Raw genomic sequence first — 16069 nt, forward strand, 5'->3', positions numbered from 1 at the left:
CCGTGTCTACGTCTGACATGTTGGAGGAACCGTCCACATAGAGGGCCCAAAAACCATCAGGGAGATCTGTTCTTTCTTCAGGGGAGTTCGGCTGGAGCCCGGGGTTGTCAACTTCACCTCGTTCAAGTTCGGCTTCTTCCGGAATAGTGCATTCCACTATGAAGTCTGCTAATATCTGGACTTTTATCGCTGATCGAGATCGATAGTTGATGTCAAATTCTGTGAGCTCGACTGTCCATTTCGCTATCCTTCCGGAAGCATCCGCTCGATGCAGAACCGCCTTAATCGGCTGGTCGGTGAGTAGTGTTATGGTGTGCCCTTGAAAGTAAGGTCGGAGTCTTCGAGCTGCAATCAATAAGACGTAAGTTAGTTTCTCTAACTTAGTATATCTGATTTCGGCGTCTCTCAATACTCGACTTATGTAGTAGATCGATCATTGAATTTTTGCTTCTTCCTTAACCAGAACTGCTGTGAGAGCCACAAGAGAAACCGCTAGGTACAGGAACAACTCCTCTCCCGGTTCGAGCTTTGTCAATAGCGGAGATGAGCTGAGGTAGTTCTTCAATTCTTCGAACGCTTGCTGACATTCAGTGGTCCAATAGAAGTTCTTCGGCTGCTTGAGAGTCTGAAAGAAAGGCAGGCACCGTTCGGCCGACCTTGAGACGAAGCGATTCAGAGCTACTACTCTCCCAGTAAGGTGCTGAACTTCCTTTATTGATTTCGGGGCGGTCATTTCCTGGATGGCACGAATCTTTTTCAGATTTACTTCAATCCCGCGCTCCGATACTATGAAGCCCAAGAATTTTTCTGAGGTTACTCCAAAAGTGCACTTGACCGGGTTTAGCTTCATCTTATATTTTCGGAGGGCGCTGAAGGTCCCCTCAAGGTCGACGACGTGGTTCATTATGGATTTGCTTTTTACAAGTATGTTGTCCACGTAGACCTTCATGTTGCGGCCGATCTGCTCTTTGAAGATCTTGTTCACCAGCCATTGATAGGTCGCCCCTACATTTTTTTAGGCCAAAAAGTATGATCCTGTAACAATAAAGACCACGGTTAGTAATAAAAGTAGTTTTTTCTTCATCCTCTGGTGCCATCCTGATTTGATTGTAGCCGAAAAATGCATCCATGAAAGTGAGAAGCTCGTGGCTCGAGTTGCATCCACTAATTGATCAATTTTGGACAGAGGGTAACTGTCCTTCGGGCAGGCTTTGTTTAGCTTTTTGAAGTCTATACACATCCTCCACTTGCCGTTCGCCTTCTTGACGAGAACCACATTGGAGATCCAATTTAGGTAGTTGACTTCTCTGATGAATCTGACTTTCAGGCGTTTATCAACTTCCTCAGCTATTGCTTTCTGCCTTTCTGGTGCATGATCTCGGATTTTTTTTTCTTCATTGCCTGATGTTTGGGATCAACAGCTAGACAATGTTCCATGACTTCCGCATTAATCCCCGACATGTCCGTCGGAACCCAAGCGAAAACATCCGCATTCTTTTATAGAAAATTGATGAGCTGTGTTCATACTTCTTCTCCCAGGTTGGAGCCGATCTTCACCACATGCTCCTCATTCCTATCGTTCAAAGGAATTGAGACAAGATCTTCGATCGGCTCACCCCGTTCTTCAGCAAGGTCATCGCAGGTGTCTAATCCATCAACCGGACAAGGATCAGACTGACTATTTCTTTGTAGGGCTATGCTATAGTAGTGTTTTGCTTGGACTTGATCTCCTCTGACCTCTCCGACCCCTTGGCTAGTAGGAAATTTCAACTTCAAATGGTAGGTCGATACCATAACTCGAAGGGCGTTGAGGTCGGGTCGGTCGAGTATTACGTTGTAGACAGACGGGACCTTACCACCAGGAAATCCACTTGCGCTCTAGATTGTTTCGGATACCAACCTGCAACTACGGTTAAAATTATTACTCCTTCCACCGGCACAGCATCGTCAGTGAACCCTACCAACAGGGAGCTTATCGGCCCTAATCGACCATCCGGAATGGATACTTTTGAGAATGTATCATAAAATAAAATATCGACAGAGCTTCCACTATCAACAAGAATGCGGCGTACATCATAATTAGCAATATTTAAAGAAACTACAACCGCATCATTATGGGAGAATTGAATCTCCTTGGCATCTTCTTCAGTAAAGGTTATAGATTCTTCAGTCCTCTACCGCTTGGGCGGTCCGGTCGATCCACTGGCTGCTCCCCACCGGGGTTCTCCAGAGATGGTGTTGATGATCCCGATTGGAGGCCGATCTTCAAGCTGTTCTTCCCTCCTTGGTGGCTCTGGATGTGGTAGGGCCCTCGGCCGATCCTCCCTACTTTCAGACCGACATCGGATGAATCTGTCGAGCCGACCTCGTCTGATGAGCTCCTCGATCTCATCTCGGAGCTGAATACACTCCTCCGTGTCATGGCCGTGGTCACGATGATAGAGGCAGAACTTATTAGGGTTGCACTTCTCAGGGTGTATGCGCATCCTTTTCGGCCTTGGTAGCTGCTCCCTGACCTCCATCAGCACTTAGACTTTTGGAGGATTGAGAGGGGCATAGCTATGGAATCTTTTTGGGGGAGAGCTCCGTCGAACTCTGTGGTCCAGGCTCCTCTGCCTACGAGCTCGGGGAGGAGTTCGGACACGCTTGTGTCTGGGGGGAGTTCGAGAACGTGGCCGAGCTTCACTCGGCCCTTTTTCAACTGCGGGCTTGCTGGAGTCACCCGCCTGCTACTCCTTCGCGGCCACCTCATCCTTCAGCTTGAAGGCTTGCTCTGCTCGACCATATCCTTTGGCCTGAGCCAGCAAATCAGTGAAGTCCCTAGGATACTTCTTTTTTAGGAAAAACAGAAGATCGTTCTTTTGAAGACCGCTCTTCAGGGTGGCTATTGCAACTGATTGATCCAAGTTCTGGACCTCCAATGCGGCGGCGTTAAAATGGTTGACGTAAGTTCGGATGGATTCTTCCTCCTTTTGCTTGATGTTGATGAGGGACTCCGAACCTCTCTGGGGACGCCGGCTGCTGACGAAATGAGCAGCGAACTGGTGGCTCATTTGATCAAAAGAGAAGATAGTATCCGGCTTCAGTGTCGAGTATCAATTTCTTGCTACTCCCTTCAAGGTAGATGGGAAGGCTCGGCACAAGATGGCGTCTGGTGCACCATGGAGCAGCATCATTGTCCGAAAGGCCTCCAAGTGGTCAACCGGATCCGAGATCTCGTCGTAGCTCTCAAATTGGAGGAGCTTGAAATTCGACAGGATCGGTTCCTGCATAATCATTTGAGAGAAAGGAGGGTCCGTACAGATATCCTCACCGTAAGTAGGGGGAGCATGGCGAAGCTCTTCGATCTGTCGGTTCATCTCCTGGAACCTTTGATCTAGGAGATCTTCTCGACCGCGAGTCTTGAGGGTCTTCTGGCAGAATAGAGGTAGGGACCCTCCGGGGGTGGAATCGTGATCAGACAGAGGGCTCTCCGCCCTCTGCTTCTCCTTTCTGGGGAAGACAGGGCGACTAGCCCAAGTGGGCCGCCCGATCGTCGAATTTTGAAACTCCGACGATGCTCTTTCCAGCCGCACAGATGCCTGCGGCTGCTGCTGCTGCTGCATGGCCTGCACTACTTCGGTGAGACCCCTGACCTGCTGAACCAGCAGGTCGAACTGCTCAATGCCGACTGCCGTTGCTGAAGGAGGAGTCTGAAAAACTGGAGATGAGGTCAGAGCTTGCGGATTTCGCTGAGATCTGGCCATGGAGGCCATAGATCGCCTGGTGGATGCCCTTCGGGGGGGCATCAGGTGGGGATCTGGCAGGAGAAGAAGAAGATGTTGAAGAAGATGACCAGAGACAGTCCCGTTGAGTACTCCTTTAAGAACAAGGGTCCTACGAAGACACAGGCACCACCCTTTCTCTAGCGCCAATTCTGTTGGTGCAAAATTTCGCCGACGTCGGAGAAGTTGGAGTCGAGAGGATCGTGGCTGCCGCTGGGACTTGTAAGGGAAGTCTAAACCGAAGTTGGGGGTGCTCCGGCAAGATCCTCCGACGCTCAAGTCAGTACTCTACTTCAACAGAAATGGAGCACTCAAATGAGATTTTAGCAGAGTTTTGAGATAGAGTTTAGAGCTTAGAGAAAAACGTATATGGAGGTCTCTTTTATAGACGGAAGAGCATAACTGATTGACAGCGACGTCTGTAACTGCCTGATAGTGGGCCGTTCGGGCCACGCGGAGTTTGTTATGGAGAGTAGTGGTGTCAATGGGCCGTTCGGGGCCACGTGGAGTTTGTTATAGAGAGTGGAGTGGTGTCCGTTGTTGCGACTTGCCAGAGAGTGGTGGGGCCATGTGGAGTTTGTTACAGAGAGTGGAGTGATGTCCGTTGTCGCGACTTGTCAGAGAGTTCGGGCCGAACGGTTGAAACTCGATTGGGACATCTGGTGGAGAGGAATAGCTCTCTGTCTCAGCAATCTGAGAGAAGCTCGGATATTTTCGAGGTTGCTGACGGCCTGTTGTTGGGTGCCTTAGGCGTTGATGCCGTAGACCGAAGTCATCTGCTATAGAAGCTCGGGTGGAAACTTTCTATTGGAGAAGTCCGACAGGAGTCCGATTGCTAGAGAAGTCCGTCTGAAATTTATCTGATGTAGAAGTTCGGACGGAGTCCGATTCTTGTAGGAGTCCGGAAGGAGGCCGCTTACTGTAGAAGCTCGGACGAAGACCGATTGCCGTGGAAGCTCGGATGAAGTCCGCTTGCAATAGAAGTTCAGAGTAGAGATCCAGCTGATAGAGTCCGTCTGTTATAGAAGTTCGTCTGAAAACTGTCTGCTGAAGAAGTTCAGACGGAGTCCGGCTCTTGTAGGAGCTCGGATGAAATTCGGAAGGCGGTCGACCATCATAGAAACTTGAATGGAGTCTGGTTACTGTAGAAGTCCTGCTACTGGAGAAGCTCGGTCATTGACGAAGTCCGGAAGAAGTTCGGAGTAAAGTCGATCGTGGCTGGAAGAAGTCTGGAAGAGATTCAAAAAGTAGTTGATTATTGTAGAAAATCGGCTGATAGTAAAGCCCAGAGAGCATTTGGAGCAGTCTGGTAGATGAATGGAGGAGCTCATTATTAGAGAAGTCTGGATGGCACGATAGAAGTTCATCCGTTGGAGGAATCTGGAGGATACTGTGGAAGGTCGATTGCTGGGGAGTCCGGATGATATTATAGAAGCTCGGACAGTCGGGAGAGTTCAGAAAGATGCCGCACAAGATCGGAAGCCGGAAGAGTCTTGAAAGGATCGGCCTCTTACGAACTTCGACTGAAATTATTTTATACCCAACACTACCCCTAATATCTATATAATATTTTATTATTATTATATAGAAGATTTTATAGATATTTACTCCTATGCAATTAGAGCCATCCATCCATTATTTTCCGTGAGCCTCATTGCATGAACCACTACCGAACAGTATTCAACGCGTTCAGACCGGTTCGTCCGGTTGGAACGCTGAACCGGTGGATCCTCCGCACAATAAAAAAGCGGCGCACCAGCGAGAGAGCATCAGCCCGGAGGCATCGTCAGAATGGAAGCAAAAGCGCACGCGCTCGCACGGTACAAACCAGGGCATTGATTTATTAGGTCACATCCCATGCTTCTTTTCCAATATATCTATATACACACACGTAACCCTCTCTTCTAACCCTAATTCTTCTTCCAGCGGCGACGAAAAGAAGCGCTTTTCTGAACAAACGAAGGCGGCGGCGAGGGCGATGGAGGGAGGTCTTGTCGCCAGGGTTAGGGCTTGAAGTAGGGAAGAATAGGAAGAAAACCTAGGAGGTCGATTTCCTAGAGACGTAGGCTTCAATGGCTCGGCAGGACAACCCCTTCGCCCTCCTGGGTGAGGACGACGACGGCAGCGACTTTACGGCGCTCATCGCCAAGGTTGAGGCCAAGATCTCGACGACCGCAGCGCCGCCAGCGGTGGAGCAGCAGAAGCCGAAGGCCGGTGCCGATGGCTTCCCTTCGAAGCCTCTCCCTCCTTCTGAATATGGTAAGGGTTTTACATTAAAGATATCTTCTTGTGTTCGTTTTATTGATTGCGGGGTGAGGATGTTTCCTCTTTTGTGTCAAAGATTTCTTCTTCTTTTCTTTTTATTGATGGTGGGATAAGGGTTTTTTATTCTTGATGCCACAGCTCCCTTCTTTTGTTCCTTTTATTGGCTGCGGGATTAGGGTTTTTCATTCTTGATGCTAAAGATCCCTTCTTTTGTTCCTTTTTCTTGTTGAGAATGTGGTAAGGGTTTTCATTGTTGATATAGTTATCTTTTCGTTTGTTCTTTTTATTGATTGAGCGGTAAGATTTTTCCCTTTGTCACGTGGAAGTGACGTTCTTTCGTTCTTTTTGCTGATTCTTTAATGGTTTCATTTCATTACAGTGAGGACGGAGAGGGGTAGAGGGAGAGGTGGCCGAGGCAGAGGTATCGGAAGAGGTGGGTTTAGATCTCGTGGTGGTGGTGCTGGGGATGAAGCAGATGGGCAGTTTGCGAACGGTAACTCTAGGGGTTTTGATGGTGATTCGAATGGACGTGGTCGGGGACGTGGGGCTGGTAGAGGAAGGGGGCGTGGAAGGGGCAGGGGATTCTATGAAGACCGGGGATTTGGTAACGAGACTCCGAATAATGAAGGGAACGAGAACCAAGGCCATGGAGATGGGCTGGAGGAGATGGGTGAGGGCCGGGGCAGAAGTTATGGTCTTGGTGAGACTCGCCCACCCAGATATGAGAATGAGAAGTTTGGTGAAGAGGGAAGGAATTTAGATTGGGAGGGGAAGGGGTATAGTGGTGATGGCCGTGCATTTAGAGGTGGTGAGCGCCGTGGGGGAAGGGGCTATGCTGGTCGTGGGTTTAGGGGTGGTGAGGGCCGCAGATATGGTGGACGTGATGGAACTCGGTACGTATCTGAAAATAAGGAATCTCCTGCTGATGGAACGGAGCAAGCTGTCAATGATGCCCCTAGTGGTGATGGTGCAACTGGATGGTATGCAGCTGTCTGAAAGATTTCTTACTTGTATTGGTTTTTATTGCAGACATTAGTCTTGAAAGTCTATTTATTTTTTTTATAACTGAGTACTTGGTTTAATCTTTTGGATATTGCCTTAGATCATCGGCGGGGCACTCATTCTGAATGAATGATTTAATTTAGCTTTCTGTTTTTCGGCTTTATTATTTCCTTTGGAGCAAAGTGTACACTTGATCTAGTATGTCGGGCTAACTTTTAATCGTGTGGACTGGTTAATTATAGTACACTCTAGCATCAGACAAGTTTAGACTAGTTTTTGTTCAAAGATATGTATGGTTGATGATCATGTTATAGAAGTCATGGTTCTTGATATGAACACTGCACCACAACCTTCATCACCTATTGAGATGATTATAATACCTAGGGCTGAGCAAATAACTGAAACCCGAAGAAACCCACCCAATCCAACCTAATAAACATCGGTTTCGATCGGTTAAAAGACATAAATCGGGTTGGGGTTTGTAAAGAATCGGGTTATTTATAGTCGGATTTGGTTTCTACACTTTTAATCTATATGAAACCGAATGCAACCGATGTAGTATTTCACAAACTCACTTTCATTTTGGGACAGTGTCGTTTAGACTTTAATACTTCATTCTAAAAAATATCCCATCACTCATTTGGATTCATGTGAATATTAACGTTGACTTGTTAATGGAAGCACATCAATTTGAGACAATTTTAAAGTGAAAGCTTTCAGATGTAGTTATTTTCAGATGAGTAAATCTTTTCTTTTTCTGTTTTATTTTGTACAAGTTCAAGAATAAGTACAAAATTTGAAACTTATAAGATTTAGACCTTTTTTGTATTAAATTGACAAAAAAAAAAAGGTAAATAAGCTTAAGTAGGACAATATTGGACTTTAAAATCAACATTGAGTTAATATTGAAGTCCAAACCAACGCAACCCATCCGAATCCACTACAAATCGTTTGCTTCGGTTTCAAATGATTTATACATGATAAACGGTTGGCAGTGGGTTGAATTTTCTTCACCCCGATTGGGTTCAGTCGGATGAAATTTCTCTCAACCCGACTGAACCTGACCTGTGCTCAGCCCTAATAATACCCTTAACCAGGATATTATATCAAGTAATGTTGGGTGCCGGACGTGTGCCTTTTTTTTTTTTTAACTTTATTTTTTTAGTATCTTCTTTGAGACACTTATGGTGTAGAATCTAAAGTCTACCAGATTTTTATAAATGCAAAGGGTTAAAAACGAGAGAGGTTTGTGCAATAAATATGATCTCGTTACTTATCACTGTTTGATAAGAAATATATGTTTATGGTCTGGATAAGGTTCAAACTCAATAAACGAGTTCAATCTGAATGATTTTAGAGCCAGGTTGAGATTGTGTGTATGGATGCTGTTTGTGCAGTTCCATTTTCTTATATGTAAATGTGTATATGCCTATATGGGTATGCAGATATATGTATAATATGCTTGCATGCATGTGTGCAGTACCTGCATTCAAGATAAATGGGCAGTTCCATATAGGTTAGTACAACATGCAGAATCTTTTCTCCAATTTGCTTTATTTGATAATGGTAATGGTGCTTTGTAGAGGAAACTTGCAAGGAACTTCCTTTAAGGACTTTACAGCGCTGAAAGTGGTACTCACAAGGGTTAGATAGATCTCTGTTATAATGTTAATCCATTTGATTACTTTGTTTATGCGAATGATACATGGAGTGGGTTTTACATATCAAATATCTGGATATTTGTTGATTTGGATACTAAGTCTCAGTTATAAAAAGTTCACTTCCATATTTTTTTCATAATATGTGCATTTTGATTGGTTTAACATGCAATAAATTTGGATAATTTAAAGGTTCGGCTATAAAAAATTCACTCCCATTGCTTCATAATATGGGCATTTTGATTGGTTCAATATAGTGTGACATTATTGAGGACCTTTGGTTAGGTGTGGAATAGTTTGCGTTGGTAAAATGTATCAATTTGAATTGAAAAAAGAAGGGTGAATTCATTCGTATGGAGCACGTGATTGGACAAGGAGAAATAACATGGCATGTGGTTGTTCAAAGACGACGATCTGAGATTGATGTCCAACAGGTCCTCCATTTTTGTATGAGTCCTGTTGTTATTTTCTTCGCTTCTCACAACTTTGGCATGTAAAAGGTTTCCATTATGTGATGTAGGGCCCAACTGGATTCTTTATGATTGGTGGGGCTGATTCAAGGTGGAGGGGAGGCTGGTACAGTAGATTGATTGAACAATGACTAAATTTACTATAAAGTTTCAAAAAAAATTTGTTTTGATTAAGAAGAGCCGAACTTCTCTTTGAGTCATATTTATTGTACTCTAACACAACATATGATGCGTACTGATGAACTTTTGTTCGGCAGTGCATGTTAGGTATTTATGAAAGGCTCCAAGTTTCTAAATTCTTAGACAAAAGGAGGTTGAGATGTTGTTACCATGCATGAATGTTATTCATTAATGAATTTTAGGTAGAGTATATGACAATGGTTTCAATCTTTTGAACTTATCCCAAATGTCTATAGAAGTGTATATTAGAAAGGGTGGCTGATTTATTTTCTTGGATGACATTATTATATGCTAGTGAAACAGAGGGAGGGAATTAATTTATGATAAAACCAATTTGTTGAAAAAAGAATGCAATATTGTGCCTTGATGACTTGACTATGGTGTTTTATTTGATCAGCGATAAATAAATACATTGTATAATCAGATGATATTTTTAGAGGTAGGATTCTCTCTCCCCCTCTCTCTGTCAAGGCGATTTTGAGAGTTTTTTTGGGATATGATTTGTTATATTCAATTCTTGTTGGTCAGAAAATAATTGTATTCTTGATAATTCAGATATGTGGTTTAACTTAGTGGTAGACTATCATGAGGCATAAAATTTTATCGGGCACCATGAGGAATGGCATTTGTCATTATTATCTGTTTGGATGTTCAATGCTCCTTAGACCTATCATCTTGTTATATTCAGTGAAAGTTAAAATGTGATTGAGTTCCATGAGCTGCTTTGTTGTTAACATAATGTCATCGTTGAAGAAAGAAAACTTGCCGTTTGGTTTTCTGAGAGGATTAGTAGCTTAGCCTTAGTATCAAGGCAGATTTACACGTGGTGCTCATGTAATGTTCTGTTTATGGAAGGCCTTTTGGGGACTGAATGAGATCATGTATTTTTCAGACAACAGATGGGTTATCTGAGCACTTGTGCTATTCTTTTCATCTTTTAGTTTCTATCATGTTTCATGTTGCTTATATGGAGTTTGGTTCTTTGTTTTCAAGTGTGCTTGAATTCCAATCTTGTTCCTATTTTGTGTGTACTCTAGCCTCTATATGAGGTTTTGGCTTTCTGATGCATTTATATTTGATTAGCGATATATCTGACTAAAATTATTTGTATCAGGGACATGCCTACAATGAATGATGTATCGAAGGGTGTAGAGCCTGAACAAGCAAATCCTGAGCAAGTGGTTTCTGAAGATGTTTCTGAGAAGAAGACGCCTGAAGAAGAGGATAACGTAATAATTCCTTCTGGAGTAGGCTGGTTTAGTTACATTTTGAACATGACTTAAGTTGTCGCCTTCATATTAAGTCGTATTTATTCTGTGATTCCAACTAATTGAGCTCTTCATGGGCTGCCTGTGGGCCTGTTTACTCAATCAACAGATTACTGTCATATTGTTCATACTTGGTTTTGGACTCAAATTACTACTGGCTTTTGTGTTGTTCCCCCAAATAAGTACCTTATGTGTTCTTTTCTTTTCTTTCAGTCAATGACCCTTGATGAATATGAAAAGTTGCTTCAAGAGAAGCGGAAAGCTTTAGAAGCTTTGAGGACTGTGGAGAGAAAGGTTGTTGTGGACAAGGAATTTGAGGGAATGCAGCTGGTTGAGAAAAAGAAAGATGATGACCTCAAGCTGGTTAGTTGTTAGGCTCTCGGTCATAGTTAATGCTGCTTTTAAATGTGTTTTTTAGAATCCTTACATTTGCTGACTTGTGACTATTTTGTTGTCCCAGAAAGTCGAAAAGGACAAGCTCAAGAAGAAGGATAGTGTTGAAAAGGAAGAGAAAGTTCGCAAGGTACTATCTAAATATGAACATAATGACTGGCTTTTGTATGATCTGTTTGTATCATGATTTCTTTTCATGTCAATCATTTTTTTTTATTTATTTGTTACCAAATACAACTATTGGAGAATTTGCATGCTATTTATGGCTTGATTTGTGCTCACCTGCTTTCTGATGCATGGAAGTGGTGCATCACTTAACAATTCTCATGCTAATCCACATTTAAGATAACATTGATCTGTTGATGAAATGACCAAACATTTCTATGGTTTAAGGTTGTGAAATGTAATGCAAGATATCGCAAAGAAGTAAATTGATCATCATACGCTTGGTTGAGTTCATTGGCAAGTATAGTGGTTTTTCATGTTTAGGATATCTATCATCTATACCCAGGAGGATGTGACCATTACCACAATGCCAGCAGCCAGCAGGCCATGTTTCATTCTTGAATCCTTCAAAATCCGTTTAATGGGGTTCTTTCCTCTTGTTTCCAGATAAAAGTACACACTCATTGGTTCGCTGCCAAGAAATGCTATCAAATGTCAATACTATGTTATATAAGACAGATTATTGATTTTAAGTGGAACTATATATGTATATATATATATATATATATATATAGAGAGAGAGAGAGAGAGAGAGAGAGAGAAGCTAGCTATTCTTATGTCACAGCTAACACCATATTTGATTAATCTAGGATGCTGTCTGAGATAGTTAAATTCTTCCTTGGCTGATTTATTTGGTTTAGTTGTTTAATGATTGATATTTTTCATCGATCCTTCTCTCAATGGAAGTTTTGACCATCCTTAGGAAGTAGAGAGGAAATTGAGCTATAAAGATAGCAGGAAAAAAAAAAGAAAGAATATATTTAAAATGAATCAAGGATTGTGATAGTATTTTTCAATTTATTCACCATTCTCTTGCTATCATGGAGTGTTTACTGGTGGTCTCTAGTGCTTTGAAAGTGACCTTTGAAGAGCCTTCCTAGCATTAGATGTTTGGATAAAGTGACATTAGTGTTGAAATGAAGATTAACAAAATGGAAATTAGGGTGGAACACAGTAGGCTGTTATGTACATTGTGATATGGTCTGCTACCTTCTTATGTAAAGTGTGTGTGTAGATTATCCTAGCATTTTTTTGTGTTGTATTGGTTCCAGTGATGATAGTTGATAAGATTACCTGCTCCGCAATTTTCATATAAGCTTGTATTATTAAATGGAATTGTGGGTTCAAGAATTTTTCTGTCTGCAAAGAGTTGCCTGGTGTCGATAATGCTAATCGACGTTTAGGTGATGACAGCAAGGTGTGACCAGTAATGTGATATGACCCTTTTTGTTCATACTTGCAGTCAGTGAGCATAAATGAGTTCCTGAAGCCTGTGGAGGGCGAGAGGTATGCGGGGTCTCCATCTGCTCGTGGACGTGGTGGTGGTAGAGGCCGTGGTCGTGGAGAACGTGGTGGATTTAGAGGTGGTTTTGGAGGTCGTGGACGTGTCACTCCTGCACCTTCCATTGAAGATCCTGGCCAGTTTCCAATTTTGGGGGCTGTTGCTAAGGCGTGATTTTGTTAGTGGTTAGATTTTTGTTTTATTTCATCTTCCTTTTCCTACTCTTTTTTGGGTTATGGATCTACTCAATATACTTTATATCAATCTTATAGAGGTGTCATGGGCTTCAGGTAATGCTGACATTATCGTCTCTATCTCGGGGAACACCTTCATATATGGCGATATTATTTTTTATTTTTGACATTCAACCTAGCAAATATCGTTGTTATATTGGTGTTTGTGGCATGCGAATTATCGTTGGATGCACTCTGAATTGAATTTGGATTTGTTGGCCCTGGTATTCTTTTTCAGATTGATGTTGTGTGCCTGAAGCCATTTGGAGCTACAAAGCATTTTCTAGGAACACAAATTGTGTTGTTGGTTTTTTTTTGTATCCTGTTTTAGTTTGAATTCTCAATTTCTTAGCATTTTCTAGAAACCGGGCTGGGCGGTGACAACCTGTGCTGTTGATTTGCTGTATCGCGTTTTGGTTTATAATTCTCAATTGGATTTTGATAATAAACTGGTGTTACTGGAAAGATTGAGATTGTGTTTTGCTGGAACACTTTGTTTGAAACCAGATATTCTCTACTCATGGATCCTCGTTCACCTCCCCGTCTCATGACATATCGGATCATCAGGCTTGGTTTCATCCATTTTTAACCCCTCAGACGTAACCAACCGTCCACAATTATATTTTTGCAGCACTGAAAAAGCTTTTATATAAACTGATTAATAATCTAGTTGCGTGCTATGTTTTGTACGTGCCAAAACACGCGAAAGTTGTTACGTGTCTTTTGTGTCAGAAAGCATATTGCTCGCATTGCATCTGAACAAACGCCAAAAACTAGCCCGTGTCTTTACTGGGTCTGGCTTTATTGGTGGTAGCCCTTTTTGCTAGGTCTGGGTTCAGCTATTGGGTGGTGCACTTCCAAAAGCCTGGAGTTGTTCAGGAAGGTCTCTCCCCCTTTTCTATGAGAAAAGCTTTGTTTCTATTCTGCATTGATCCTAAGGGAGGCCCATTGATCTGAAACTTCTGAATCTGTGTCTTTGCCTACTCGCTCTTATTTGCAAGCTATGCATGTAACTTCAACAAGCACGGTCTTAACCTAGATTTGATCCCCATTACAGAGGCTCACGGTACTCGTATTCGAGAGTGCGAACTACTACAATGATTTTATCGATGAACAATGCCGACAAACTATGTCGGCAGTTGCCATTTTTTTTTTTTTTTTTTTTGGTAAAACAAAAAGGGGTTGGGAGTGGGGCGTCCCGGTGTGGTTATCTTTGTTGGGCGTGACCATAGAATTTTCGATTCAGAGAGTAATTTGGGGAAGGACCCGCAGTTGCCACCTTTTTAGCGACTGAGTCTCTGATAAGAAAGAAGAACTCGTATGCCGCTTACCATCAAAGTATGGAAAAAATCACCCTAGGAGGAAGCGGGGGAAAGAGCCAGGACTCTCTGCCCATAGCAGCTCCAATTCCCGTTTCATCTCCCGAATCCTAATGATTCTCCTTTTTTTTTTGGTTATCGCTAATCTCTGTTCACCTCCCAAACAGGGCCACCTCGTCTCAATTACGTCTCTCAGCTCCAGAATGTTAAAACTGGTCCTTTTGTTGGTTGCAAAAAGGAATGACTCTCCAAGTCTCCATCTGTCTTGTGTTGAGATGGTTGACGCCTGAGCAGTTGACAACCAACGAAACAGTTGTCCAAGGATCTGAGTTTATATGGAGACATAGAGATGGCTGTTTCTGGAATTGTGTTTGTGTCATGGGATGTTATCCATGCCAAACACAGATGACCTGCAAGGCTCATGCCAAGCTAATGATCCGCGAGGCTCTTCTATGGAGATGGAGGGGTACAAAAACACCACTTGCCCTCTTTACACTTCGACATATTAAAAGGTGTCTTCAGATAACCATGCAACTTACATTAGGAAGGCCTGGGATTAGATGATGTTAGAGCACTACTACCCAAGTCGTACCAACCCATCGCCCCTCACCAATCGTGAGGTATTGTCCGCTCTGGAACGGGGCCCAGGCCTTTGACCCGGTTAACACCCCGCCCCTCACGGTTTTGCCCCGCAAAAGGCGCCTCACGTGGGAGAGGGAGGCTGGCAATACTTAAGCAGTAGCCTCTTTTGTAAACTTCCGGTATGGGACTTTCGGGCTCGAAGCCCCCGATGCCCGCCCACAACAGAAGCCCCCCTGCAAAGGAGGCTACTGCGCGGACGGGGGACGGGTTCCCACAGACGGCGCCACTGTTAGAGCACTACTACCCAAGTCGTACCAACCATCGCCCTCACCAATCGTGAGGTATTGTCCGCTCTGGAACGGGGCCCAGGCCTTTGACCCGGTTAACACCCCGCCCCTCACGGTTTTGCCCCGCAAAAGGCGCCTCACGTGGGAGAGGGAGGCTGGCAATACTTAAGCAGTAGCCTCTTTTGTAAACTTCCGGTATGGGACTTTCGGGCTCGAAGCCCCCGATGCCGACTTGACCGTCGGAGGGTCCCCACCGGAGCCGCCTCCGGTCAGTGCGGACTTCTTTTGCAGGTGCACGCTTCCCGGCGATCGGGCGACGAGGCGATTGGCCGCAACAGATTGGCGCGCCAGGAAGGGGACAGCATGACAAAGACAAGAGCTCAACGATCGAGAATCACTGGATCGGCAAGGCGTTCTTCCCGCCGGGAAGAAGCCTCCCCGCCCCACCGGCGGCGGAGCCTAGCTCTCCGCACCCCGCAGTAACCACGGAGGCCCAGATTGCGGCCATCGTGCGGCAGATTACCGTGCTGACCGACGCAGTCAAAAGCCTCCAGCAACAACCGGCGGCCCGACCTATGCCTTCCAGGAGCAGCCGCCGACGGTCGCGCCGACCCCTGCCGCCCCCAGGCGAGCACTCCCAACAGCGCTCCCACGGGGAGGAGGAGGGTCGACCTCGCGGCGACGACCGACGTCCCAGCGGCCCTCTCCTTCCCCGTTGGAACGGGCGAGGAAGGAAAAGCGGCCGCGCACACCGTCGCCTCTCCTTCAGAGTCTTCCGGAGGCTCCACTCCTGGGGTCTCCAGCATCGACGAGCGGACGACTACGAGCGACGGTTCGAGGAGATCGACCGCCGACTCGCCCAATTGCAGATGGGACGGCCAGAAGTCTTCGAATGACGTCGACTTCCAGACCGCCCAACCTCTCACCCGACTGGTCCTCGACGAGCCGATTCCCAGTCGGTTCAAGATGCCGCACGTGGAGCCCTACGACGGCTCCACCGACCCAGTCGACCACCTCGAGAGCTATAAAGCTCTCATGACAATTCAAGGGGCAACCGACGCTTTTTTTTTGCATCGGTTTCCCCGCCACACTTCGCAAGGCTGCCAGGGCTTGGTACTCCGGTCTTCGATCGGGCAGTATC

At 44.7% G+C, this 16069-nt stretch overlaps 1 protein-coding gene across 3 annotated transcripts; it reads left to right on the forward strand.

Moving 5' to 3' along the window:
• The first annotated feature begins 5505 nt into the window (after positions 1 to 5505).
• LOC105048886 (uncharacterized) lies at positions 5506 to 12895 on the forward strand. Of its 3 annotated transcripts, XM_073261221.1 has the most exons (8): positions 5506 to 5611; positions 5691 to 6023; positions 6409 to 7009; positions 10454 to 10568; positions 10821 to 10970; positions 11068 to 11130; positions 12469 to 12692; positions 12798 to 12895. In XM_073261221.1, the coding sequence occupies exons 2-7, from the start codon at positions 5837 to 5839 to the stop codon at positions 12679 to 12681; spliced, it is 1329 nt and encodes a 442-aa protein (XP_073117322.1). In that variant the 5' UTR covers positions 5506 to 5611; positions 5691 to 5836; the 3' UTR covers positions 12682 to 12692; positions 12798 to 12895. The 3 variants fall into 3 exon arrangements, with proteins under 3 accessions (XP_073117322.1, XP_010926668.2, XP_010926669.2); XM_010928366.4 differs by having other exon boundaries at positions 12469 to 12895; XM_010928367.4 differs by having other exon boundaries at positions 5566 to 5584; positions 12469 to 12895.
• The last annotated feature ends 3174 nt before the right edge of the window (positions 12896 to 16069 follow it).

This window comes from Elaeis guineensis, chromosome 7, assembly GCF_000442705.2.
Source record: "Elaeis guineensis isolate ETL-2024a chromosome 7, EG11, whole genome shotgun sequence".
Lineage (NCBI taxonomy): Eukaryota > Viridiplantae > Streptophyta > Magnoliopsida > Arecales > Arecaceae > Elaeis > Elaeis guineensis.

Excerpts from the sequence above, each read along its gene's own strand:
- LOC105048886 (XM_010928366.4), top strand. The coding sequence starts at position 5,837 with ATGGCTCGGCAGGACAACCCCTTCGCCCTCCTGGGTGAGGACGACGAC. Across the intron at positions 10,971-11,067 it reads AAGATGATGACCTCAAGCTG|AAAGTCGAAAAGGACAAGCT; the intron begins GTTAGTTGTTAG and ends TTGTTGTCCCAG. Across the intron at positions 11,131-12,468 it reads AGGAAGAGAAAGTTCGCAAG|TCAGTGAGCATAAATGAGTT; the intron begins GTACTATCTAAA and ends TCATACTTGCAG.